Here is a 12,490-nt window from a genome sequence, read left to right as displayed (position 1 = left end):
GTCATTTGTGGAAGTGCTGAGCTTGTTGAATGTCCTTCCCTATATGAGTGCTGAAAGACTGTTGTCAATTTGTTTACAGTAAAATAACATTGAATCTGGTCAAACACAATTTTTTCAAAAACTACTAAGGTTTGGCAACCGGCTGATTGGTCGGCTATTTGAGCCAGTAAAGGGGGCTTTGCTATCCTTAGGTAGCGAAACTCTCCTTCCAGACTCACATTAAGCATCTCCAATCCAAAATTAAATCTAGAATTGGCTTCCTATTTCACAACAAAGCATCCTTCACTCATGCTGCCAAACATACCCTCGTAAAACTGACTATCCTGCCGATCCTGGACTTCGACGATGTCATTTACAAAATAGCCTCCAACACTACTCAGCGAATTGGATGTAGTCTATCACAGTGCCATCCGTTTTGTCACCAAAGCCCCATATACTACCCACCACTGTGACCTGTATGCTCTCATTGGCTGGCCCTCGCTTCATATTTGTCCCCAAACCCACTGGCTCCAGGTCATTTATAAGTCTTTAGTAGGTAAAGCCCTGCCTTATCTCAGCTCACTGGTCACCATAGCAGCACAAACCCATAGCACATGCTCCAGCAGGTATATTTCACTGGTCATTCCCAAAGCCAACTCCTCCTTTGGTCACCTTTCCTTCCAGTTCTCTGCTGCCAATGACTGGAATGAATTGCAAAAATCACTGAAGCTGGAGACTTATATCTCCCTCACTAACTTTAAGCAGCAGCTTACAGATCATTGCACCTGTACACAGCCCACCTGTAAATAGCCCACCCAACTTACCTCATCCCCATATTGTTATTTATTTGCTCCTTTGCACCCCCAGTATCTCTACTTGCACATTCATCTTCTGCACATATACCACTCCAGTGTTAATGCTAAATTGTAATTATTTTGCCACTATAGCCTATTTATTGCCTTACCTCCCTAATCTTACTACATTAACACACACTGTATATAGATTTTTCTATTGCTTTATTGACTGTACATTTGTTTATCCCATGTGTAACTCTGTGTTGTTTGTGTTGCACTGCTTTGCTTTATCTTGGCCAGGTCGCAGTTGTAAATGAGAACTTGTTCTCATCTGGCCTACCTGGTTAAATAAAGGTGAAATATATATATTTTTTAAAGCCTGAGGGGACACACTTTCTAGTAGGCTTCAAGTGAAAATATGGCAAATAGGAGTGGCAATATCGTCTGCTATTATCCTCAGTAATTTTCCATCCAAGTTGTCAGACCCCGGGGGTTTGTCATTGTCGATAGACAACAATACATTTTTCACCTCTTCCATAGTCAGTTTACGGAATTCAAAATTACAATTCTTGTCTTTCATAATTTGGTCAGATATACTTGGATGTGTAGTGTCAGCGTTTGTTGCTGGCATGTCATGCCTAAGTTTGCTAATCTTGCTGTCATGCCCTGACCTTAGAGGTCCTTTATTCTCTATTTTGGTTAGGTTGGGGTGTGATTAGGGTGGGCATTCTAGTTTATTCATTTCTAGGTTTGCTTGGTATGGTTCCCCATCAGAGGCAACTGTCTATCGTTGTCTCTAATTGGGGATCATATTTAGGCAGCTTTTTCCCACCTGTTTGGTGTGGGATCTTGTCTATGTATAGTTGCCTGCGAGCACTACATCAGCACTACATCAGCTTCACGTTCCGTTTTGCGCTTTATTGTTTTCTGAGTTTCATTTAAATAAACATGTGGAACTCTACGCACGCTGCGCCTTGGTCCATTTATTCCAGCGTTCGTGACACTTGCCAATGAAAAAAATAATTAAAGTAGTTGGCAATATCAGTCGGTTATGTAATGAATAAGCCATCTGATTCAATGAATGATGGAGCTGAGTTTGCCTTTTTTCCCCAAAATTTAATTGAAGGTGCTCCAAAGCTTTATACTATTATTCTTTGTCATTTATCTTTGTTTCATAGTGTAGTTTCTTCTTTTTATTCAGTTTCATGCTTTCTTAATTTGCAGAACGTTTTGCCAATAGGTTGTGTAGCCAGACTTATTTGCCTCATTCCTCTCAACCATACATTTTTTTCAATTCCACATCAATCCACAGGGATTTATCAGTTTTTACAGTCCTTTTCTTAACAGGTGCGTGCTCATTAGTAACTGGACTAAGCAACTTCATAAATGCGTCAAGTGCAGCGTCTGTTTGATCCTCATTACACACCACAGACCAGCAAATATTATTTACATCAACAACATAGGAATCACTACAAAACTTATTGTATGACCTTTAATACACTATATTAGGCCCAGCCTTTGGAACTTTGGTTTTCCTAGATATGGTTACTATATTATGATCACTACATCCGATGGATTAGGATACTGTTTTTAAGCACATTTATGCAGCATTATTAAACATATACATGTTGAAGATTTCATTCCTGTGCTGTTTTTAACTACCCTGGTGGGTTGACTAATAACCTGAACCAGGTTGCATGCATTGGTTACAGTTTGAAGATTTATCTTGAATGGGCAGCCTGATGAAAGTCAGTCGATATTTAAATCACTCAGAAAATATACCTCACTGTTGATATTACATACATTATCAAGTATTTTACACATGCTATCCAGATACGGACTGTTCCACCACTGGCATTTCTGTCTTTTCTGTATATGTTATAACCTTGTATTGCTACCACTGTATCATCAAATACTTTGTTTAAGTGAGTTTCAGAGATGAGTGTCATCTGTTACTAACAAGTTATGAATTTCATGAACCTTGTTTCTTAAGCTAAATATGTTAACGTAGTCTATTTTTGAGGACTTTTCTGGGACGCTTGCTTGTTTTCATTGCTTTACTGGGAAGCTTAGCAGAAGTAGATATGATGATGTTATTTATGTTAGTGCAGGGTGAGCTGCACAGGGTGAACTTCCTACTAGGGCACACCGCCTCAGTGCTAACAGTATAACTCTGGTTCATAGACATATGATTACTGCATACAATAGCTGTAGGATCAACAGAGGCATTCAGGCCAGTTAAAGGGACATACATTAGGTTACTTACATTGTGTCTACTGATGCCCCTGGTGGAATGTACAATTGGTAAAGCATAATGATGACTCAGCGGCACAATGGTAGGGATTAATTGAGCTGGACTTGGGTCATTGATAAGTCATTGTCTCAACACAGCCTTATAATGCTGTGAAAGGATCCAGGAACCCAAATGATTTGGGAGGATCCCATCCTCCTTATAAAACATGTTCTGTTTCCAAAAGGTATTGACATTGTCAACTAAAGTTACACCCAATGAGCTGCAATAGGAGTAGGCACAGCGGCCGCAGACACAGTTACCCCGAGTGACGAAGGAGTAGGCACAGCGGCCGCAGACACAGTTACCCCGAGTGACGAAGGAGTAGGCACAGCGGCCGCAGACACAGTTACCCCCAGTGACGAAGGAGTAGGCACAACGGCCGCAGACACAGTTACCCCGAGTGACGAAGGAGTAGGCACAGCGGCCGCAGACACAGTTACCCCCAGTGACGAAGGAGTAGGCACAACGGCCGCAGACACAGTTACCCCCAGTGACGAAGGAGTAGGCACAGCGGCCGCAGACACAGTTACCCCCAGTGACGAAGGAGTAGGCACAGCGGCCGCAGACACAGTTACCCCGAGTGACGAAGGAGTAGGCACAGCGGCCGCAGACACAGTTACCCCCAGTGACGAAGGAGTAGGCACAGTGGCCGCAGACACAGTTACCCCCAGTGACGAAGGAGTAGGAGTAGGCACAGCGGCCGCAGACACAGTTACCCCCAGTGACGAAGGAGTAGGAGTAGGCACAGCGGCCGCAGACACAGTTACCCCCAGTGACGAAGGAGTAGGCACAGCGGCCGCAGACACAGTTACCCCCAGTGACAAAGGAGTAGGCACAGTGGCCGCAGACACAGTTACCCCCAGTGACGAAGGAGTAGGAGTAGGCACAGCGGCCGCAGACACAGTTACCCCCAGTGACGAAGGAGTAGGAGTAGGCACAGCGGCCGCAGACACAGTTACCCCCAGCGACAAAGGTGCAGGGAGATCAAGCTCCACGGCGTCTAAACTATTTGTTGTTTGTATCTGCTCCGGGCCTCTCGTTGGGAGTGTAGGCTGCTTTGCGGCAGGTCGCTGTCTTCGGCTTCCACGGCTTGTGACAAGCGACCATCGTTGGTTGCCGTGCTCCTTCGACTCCACTATCAGGGGGGTCCCCGAGTGGGGAAGTGGTCTAAGGCAGTGCATCTCAGTGCCAGAGGCGTCAATACAGACCCTGGTTCGATTCCAGGCTGTATCACAACCGGCCGTCCCATAGGGTGGTGCACCGGCCCAGCATCGTCCGGTTTTGGGTTTGGCTGGAGTAAATAAGAATTTGTTCTCAACAGACTTGCCTAGTTAAATAAAGGTTAAAGAAAATATACAGTGGGGCAAAAAAGTATTTAGTCAGCCACCAATTGTGCAAGTTCCCCCACTTAAAAAGATGAGGCCTGTAATTTTCATCATAGGTACACTTCAAATATGACAGACAAAATGAGAAGAAAAAATCCAGAGAACAACATTGTAGGATTTTTAATTAATTTATTTGCAAATTATGGTGGAAAATAAGTATTTGGTCAATAACAAAAGTTTCTCAATACTAAATAATTATACCTTTTGTTGGCAATGACAGAGGTCAAATGTTTTCTGTAAGTCTTCACAAGGGTTTCACACACTGTTGCTGGTATTTTGGCCCATTCCTACATGCAGACCTCCTCTCGAGCAGTGATGTTTTGGGGCTGTTGCTGGGCAACACGGACTTTCAACTCCCTCCAAAGATTTTCTATGGGGTTGAGATCTGGAGACTGGCTAGGCCATTCCAGGACCTTGAAATGCTTCTTACGAAGCCACTCCTTCGTTGCCCAGGCGGTGTGTTTGGGATCATTGTCATGCTGAAAGACCCAGCCACGTTTAATCTTCAATGCCCTTGCTGATGGAAGGTTTTCACTCAAAATCTCACCATACATGGCCCCATTCATTCTTTACTTTACACGGATCAGTTGTCCTGGTCCCTTTGCAGAAAAACAGCCCCATAGCATGATGTTTCCACCTCCATGCTTCACAGTAGGTATGGTGTTCTTTGGATGCAACTCAGCATTCTTTGTGCTCCAAACACAACGAGTTGAGTTTATACCAAAAAGTTAGATTTTGGTTTTATCTGACCATATGCCATTCTCCCAACCTTCTTCTGGATCAACCAAATGCTCTCTAGCAAACTTCAGACGGGCCTTGACATGTACTGGCTTAAGCAGGGGGACACGTCTGGCACTGCAGGATTTGAGTCCCTGGCGGCGTAGTGTGTTACTGATGGTAGGCTTTGTTACTTTGGTCCCAGCTCTCTGCAGGTCATTCACGTGGTCCCCCCGTGTGGTTCTGGGATTTTTGCTCACCTTTCTTGTGATCTTCCGTTCTTTTGACCCCATGGGGTGAGATCTTGTTTGGAGCCCCAGATCGAGGGAGATTATCAGTGGTCTTGTATGTCTTCCATTTCCTAATAATTGCTCCCACAGTTGATTTCATCAGACCAAGCTGCTTACCTATTGCAGATTCAGTCTTCCAAGCCTGGTGCAGGTCTACAATTTTGTTTCTGGTGTCCTTTGACAGCTCTTTGGTCTTGGCCATAGTGGAGTTTGGAGTGTGACTGTTTGAGGTTGTGGACAGGTGTCTTTTACACTGATAACAAGTTCAAACAGGTGCCATTAATACAGGTAACGAGTGGAGGACAGAGGAGCCTCTTAAAGAAGAAGTTACAGGTCTGTGAGAGCCAGAAATCGTGCTTGTTTGTAGGTGACCAAATACTTATTTTCCACCATAATTTGCAATTAAATTCATAAAAAAATCCTACAATGTGATTTTCTGGATTTTTTTTCTAATTTTGTCTGTCATAGTTGAAGCGTACCTATGATGAAAATTATAGGCCTCTCTCATCTTTTTAAGTGGGAGAAATTGCACAATTGGTTGCTGACTAAATACTTATTTGCCCCAATGTATACACTACAGTTCAAAAGTTTGGGGTCACTTGTCCTTGTCATTGTAAATAAGAATTTGTTTTCAACTGACACATTTTTTGTTCTTTAATTAAAATAACATCAAATTGATCAGAAATACAGTGTAGACATTGTTAATGTTGTAAATGACTATTGTAGCTGGAAACGACTGATTTTTTTATGGAATATCTACAGAGGCCCTTTATCACTCGATGCAATGGCAGGTTGTGTTAGCTAATTCAAGTTTAGAATTTTATAAGGCTAATTGATCATTAGAAAACCCTTTTGCAATTATGTTAGCACAGCTGAACTCTGTTGTTCTGATTAAAGAAGCAATAAAACAGTCCTTTTTTAGACTATTTGAGTATCTGGAGCATCAGCACTTGTGGGTTCGATTACAGGCTCAAAATGGTCAGAAACAAATATCTTTCTTCTGAAACTCATCAGTCTTTTCTTGTTCTGAGAAATGAAGGCTATTCCATGTGAGAAATTGACAAGAAACCGTAGATCTCGTGCAACGCTGTGTACTACTCCCTTCACAGAACAGCGCAAACTGGCCCTAACCAGAATAGAAAGAGGAGTGGGAGGCCCCGGTGCTCGGCCTCGCCTCATAAGTCCTCAACTGGCAGCTTCATTAAATAGTACCCGCAAAACACAAGTCTCAACGTCAACAGTGAAGAGGCGACTCCGGGATGCTGGCCTTCTAGGCGAGACAGAGACAGAGAGTGAGAGAGAGGGGGAGCGAGAGAGAGGGTGAGCGAGTGAGAGACAGAGACATATATAGAGAGAGAAAAAGAGAGAACAGCGACACAGAGGGATTGAAAAAGAAAGAAAGAGACAGAGAGGAAGAGAGAGAGAAAGAGATAGAGAGAGCCAGAGATCAGGGTCAAACAGACCCCGCCTCCACACACACAGACACACACTCCCACATGCTTCATTAATCCAAACTCAACCACTATGTAACTGCACTACATGCTCACTGGAGTGGAAGGGTACAACTACACCAGCATCACAGTCAGAGTGTGTGTTACTCTGTGCCTGCGAGAAAGGATGTGTAGTGTTTGCAGATCTGAGTGCTGGTTTGACTGCATATGTTTGTTTCACTATGTTTGTATGTGTGGAGTTTGTGATTGAGCAGTGTGTGCCTGGTAACAGTGTGTGCCTGGTAGCAGTGTGTGCCTGGCAGCAGTGTGTGCCTGGTAGCAGTGTGTGCCTGGTAACAGTGTGTGCCTGGTAACAGTGTGTGCCTGGTAGCAGTGTGTGCCTGGTAACAGTGTGTGCCTGGTAACAGTGTGTGCCTGGTAGCAGTGTGTGCCTGGCAGCAGTGTGTGCCTGGTAGCAGTGTGTGCCTGGTAACAGTGTGTGCCTGGTAACAGTGTGTGCCTGGTAACAGTGTGTGCCTGGCAGCAGTGTGTGCCTGGTAGCAGTGTGTGCCTGGTAACAGTGTGTGCCTGGTAACAGTGTGTGCCTGGTAGCAGTGTGTGCCTGGTAGCAGTGTGTGCCTGGTAACAGTGTGTGCCTGGTAACAGTGTGTGCCTGGCAGCAGTGTGTGCCTGGTAGCAGTGTGTGCCTGGTAACAGTGTGTGCCTGGTAACAGTGTGTGCCTGGTAGCAGTGTGTGCCTGGTAACAGTGTGTGCCTGGTAACAGTGTGTGCCTGGTAGCAGTGTGTGCCTGGTAGCAGTGTGTGCCTGGTAGCAGTGTGTGCCTGGTAGCAGTGTGTGCCTGGTAACAGTGTGTGCCTGGTAACAGTGTGTGCCTGGCAGCAGTGTGTGCCTGGTAGCAGTGTGTGCCTGGTAGCAGTGTGTGCCTGGTAGCAGTGTGTGCCTGGTAACAGTGTGTGCCTGGCAGCAGTGTGTGCCTGGTAGCAGTGTGTGCCTGGTAGCAGTGTGTGCCTGGTAGCAGTGTGTGCCTGGTAACAGTGTGTGCCTGGCAGCAGTGTGTGCCTGGTAACAGTGAGACAGTCTGTGTGTGTCTGTCTGTGTTAATTTTCTTGTTGTGTTATTTGTATATGAATGCGTGCATTAAAAGTTTGTGTGTGTGTGTCTGCTCCTGGGCTGTGTAGACAGACAGCTTTGGACATTGGAGCCGTGCGTCTGGGTGCCTCTCTCTTTGGTGTGTGTGTGTGTGTCTGGTCAGAGCAGCAGAGGGTATTTCCGCTTCAAATTAAGACTTGTGAGAACATGTGGTGAGAGGCGCCACGCACGCACGCACACACACACGCACACACACGCACACACACGCGCTGACTCATGTGGGGGATAAAGAAACTCCTGACAGAGGCAGCAACTCAAACTGGGTCATTAACAAAAGGGCTTTAGTTTAGTGATGTAGAGTACTAGGCCTCGTACTGCAGTGGTACTAGTAACATAGAGACAGCAGCACCATGGCTACTCCTCACATTACACGTCCTCTATACAGAACATATAGAACACAAGTTATACAATAACACCACTGAAGAGGATAGGAGCACAGTTTTCTCTAGACTCTACGTCCTTACATACAGAGAACAAGACTCCATACTATAGAATCAACAACAACCCCAGGTTACTGTAAGTGCATGGAGTCAATCTTCTTGGAACTTTTGGACATAAGCAACAATGAAACCTGAGATGATTCTAAGTACGCATCTGCTTATGACACCAACAAAACTTTGTAAATTCATTGTAAATTAAAAACACAGACATTGAGTCACTTCTCACGGTATATTCATCCTCAGGTCTCCACAGTGTACCATTCTAAGACACCAGTACATAAAGACCTACGTGGCGCCTGGACAACCTAACTGAACCTGTAAATCTGCAGTAACAGATCTATGTACACTGTGTATATAGACTGAGGATGCAAAACAAACATTAAAGGCACCTGCTCATTCCATGACAGACTGACCAGGTGAAAGCTATGATCCCTTATTGATGTCACTTGTTAAAATCACTTCAATCAGTGTAGATGAAGGGGAGGGGACAGATGGATTTTTAAGCATTGAGACAGTTGAGACATGGATTGTGTATGTGTGCCGTTCAGAGGGTGAATTGGCTAGACAAAATATTGAAGTTCCTTTTAATGAGGTTTAACGAGTAGGTGCCAGGCTCATCAGTTTGTGTCAAGAACTGCAACGTTGCTGGACGTTTCACGCTCAACAGTTTCCAGTGTGTATTTAGAATAGTCCACCACCCAAAGGTCATCCAGCCAACTTGATACAATTTTTGGAAACACTGGAGTCAACATGGGCCAGCATCCCTGTGGAAACACTTTCAACACCTTGTAAAGTCCATGCCCTGACGATTTGAGGCTGCACTGTGCGATCCTAATGTTTGGTATACTCAGTGTATATATGGGTCGCTCTCCTTCAGCCATTCCCATAGAAACCTCTGGTCTATTCTCATGACACTTTCCCAGGAGACAAGACAGATGAGGTGAGAGATTGGATAGATAGATTTAGATAGAGAGGGATACATAGAGGAATATAGGGATCGAGAGAGAGCGATATATAGAGAGAAATAGAGAGGGAGGGAAATTGTGACAGAGAGTAATAGACCAATAGAGAGATAGATAGAGATAGAGAGATAGCCCTTGAATTGAAATTGAATTGAGATAGAGAAAGAGAACTAGAGAAAGAGAGAGAACAAGAGAGAGACTGACTGCATCTCTGAATGTTAGACCTGCAGGAGAGACTGGAGTGGGTTAACTTAGGCAGGGGATGGTGAAGGGTCTGTGTGTGTGTGTGTGTGTGTGTGTGTGTGTGTGTGTGTGTGTGTGTGTGTGTGTGAGAGAGAGAGCTAGTGCAGGGTCTATTCAATATATTTCCATTCAAAGGATTACCAACTTGACCCAAGCAAACAAGCATAAAACACACAACCACTACCATACTAGCCACAGCAGGTTCTCCTCCACACACAACCGTTACCATACGAGCCACAGCAGGTTCTCCTCCACACACAACCGCTACCATACGAGCCACAGCAGGCTCTCCTCCACACACAACCGCTACCATACTAGCCACAGCAGGTTCTCCTCCACACACAACCGCTACCATACGAGCCACAGCAGGCTCTCCTCCACACACAACCGCTACCATACGAGCCACAGCAGGTTCTCCTCCACACACAACCGTTACCATACGAGCCACAGCAGGTTCTCCTCCACACACAACCGCTACCATACGAGCCACAGCAGGTTCTCCTCCACACACAACCGCTACCATACGAGCCACAGCAGGTTCTCCTCCACACACAAGCACACACTTTGGTTTGTCATAGCACAGTGATGATAGACACTGAAGAAAAATGCTGTCCGTGTGTGTGTGTGGCCTTACTTTGGGCGTGGGGCAGGAGGCGGTAGAGAGCCGCGAGGTGGCCTGGGCGCGGGGCGACTCAGAGGGCGTGGTGCTCAGAGAGCCTGTGTCTCTGGGGAGGACCTGGACACCCCTGGAGATGATGGAGTCTGGGATCTACCCAAACACACACACACACACACACACACACACACACACAGAGAGAGAGAAAATAGCACTGAAACTGACTGCAGAATCTGTACTATAGATAACACACTGACTGACTGCTTTGTTACCGTGTCAACTGCAGATGCCCCTTTAACTTTGACTGTCTGCACTAGAGCACAGCATCTTGTAGTTTATCGTCACGTAGACGGTGCATATTTAACTGTCTGCACTAGAGCACAGCATCTTGTGCCTTATTGTCACGTAGACAGTGCATATTTAACTGTCTGCACTATACCACAGCATCTTGTAGTTTAACGTCACATAGACAGTGCATATTTAACTGTCTGCACTAGAGCACAGCATCTTGTGCCTTATTGTCACGTAGACAGTGCATATTTAACTGTCTGCACTATACCACAGCATCTTGTAGTTTATTGTCACGTAGACAGTGCATTTTAACTGTCTGCACTAGAGCACAGCATCTTTTAGTTTATCGTCACATAGACGGTGCATATTTAACTGTCTGCACTAGAGCACAGCATCTTGTAGTTTATCGTCACATAGACGGTGCATATTTAACTGTCTGCAGTAGAGCACAGCATCTTGTAGTTTATTGTCACATAGATGGTGCATATTTAACTGGCAGAATGAATGACGGTGGACGGCGGTAACAAACTAATTCTAACCCTCCTTTCCAAACCAAACCTTTATTCATTTCATTTCCTTCTTATACCACATGCTTTCCAAACAGACAGATCCTCTAGTTCTCTTAAAAACCTCTTCAATGTAAAAGTCCCCATATTTAGGGGCACTTAAAAAAATGTTTTATTCAATTCAGTCTGGTATGAGTACAGTATCTGCAAAAGCAGGGTTGTCTTGTAAGAGTCGATCCCCTTTATCATGACATGGTGGAGGCATGCAAAACTTACTTCCAGCCTGCTCCAATTCTATCTATAGATGAGCGCATGGTTGCCTCAAAGGCTCCAATGGGCTTGAAGCGATATATGAATAATAAGCCGACCAAATGGGGCTACAAGCTCTTTGTGCCGATTCAGCCTGCCTACACGTGGAACTTTTTCATCTATGAAGGCAAGGCGATCACACCCACTGGGAAGGGCCTTAGTTAAGACCGTCATGCAGCTGATGGACTTCCCTTTACTTGGCAGTGGGTACAAGCTCTTTGTGCCGATTCAGCCTGCCTACACGTGGAACTTTTTCATCTATGAAGGCAAGGCGATCACACCCACTGGGAAGGGCCTTAGTTAAGACCGTCATGCAGCTGATGGACTTCCCTTTACTTGGCAGTGGGTACAAGCTCTTTGTGGACCATTTTTACACTAGTCCCATGCTTTTCATAGACCTCCTTGAAAAATAAAATAGGGGCTTGTGGCACCATTCATTCATTAAGAGAATCAGTTTCCCCAAGACCAAGGTAAACGACATGACAAAGACAGTGGAGAGGGGGACCATACGTTGCATCAGAACTAACAAGGGCAGTAACCATGCTCACCACACAGCATAAGGTATTCAATAACGTCTCAAAGAGGGTGAAAAATGACATTGGGGCAGGGGTGAGGAAGAACATCCCCATTCCTGTTTCTGTGAAGGACTACGATGCCAGCATGGGGGGGTGTCGACCTATCTGATGCTCTGATAGGCTACTACCAGGTCCTCCACAAGACCAGGAAGTGGTATAAGACGTTGTTCTCTCTCCAAAACAAAACACCATTTGTAAACAGATCAGCTTATTTCTATTGCTTCACCTTCTTTTAGTGAAGGACACACAAGTTTGTGTTTGATAAGAAATTAGTATTTATTTTTGAATGTATATCTGTCGCTTTTATGTTGTTTTTGTAAACAGTTCATTTGTATGTGGGACCAATACATTGGATATGCCCAGGCTAAACGTTCAGGCACTTTGGAGAGGTTGAAAAAAACACTTAGATATGCCCTGTATGTCCCACAACACCGCCACAATGTTTGAAAGAGGTTGGTGATGTAGACATTGTTTTTATGGTAAACAATA

The 12,490-nt window shown here is 45.0% G+C and overlaps 1 protein-coding gene across 7 annotated transcripts in view; it reads right to left on the bottom strand.

Annotated features, from left to right (window-relative positions):
* LOC135557908 (gephyrin) overlaps positions 1-12,490 on the bottom strand; it is a 155,284-nt gene that overhangs the window by 53,353 nt on the left and 89,441 nt on the right. For all 7 annotated transcript variants that reach the window (XM_064991602.1, XM_064991603.1, XM_064991604.1 and 4 more), the window contains exon 8: positions 10,339-10,473. In XM_064991602.1, coding sequence (XP_064847674.1) covers positions 10,339-10,473 — 135 coding nt within the window. The remainder of the gene's footprint in view (positions 1-10,338; positions 10,474-12,490) is intronic.

This window comes from Oncorhynchus masou, chromosome 16 (genome assembly GCF_036934945.1).
Source record: "Oncorhynchus masou masou isolate Uvic2021 chromosome 16, UVic_Omas_1.1, whole genome shotgun sequence".
In the NCBI taxonomy this organism is placed as follows: Eukaryota; Metazoa; Chordata; class Actinopteri; order Salmoniformes; family Salmonidae; genus Oncorhynchus; species Oncorhynchus masou.
The sequence above is the reverse complement of the archived record's forward strand: the minus strand, read 5'-3'. Positions and strand labels throughout refer to the sequence as shown.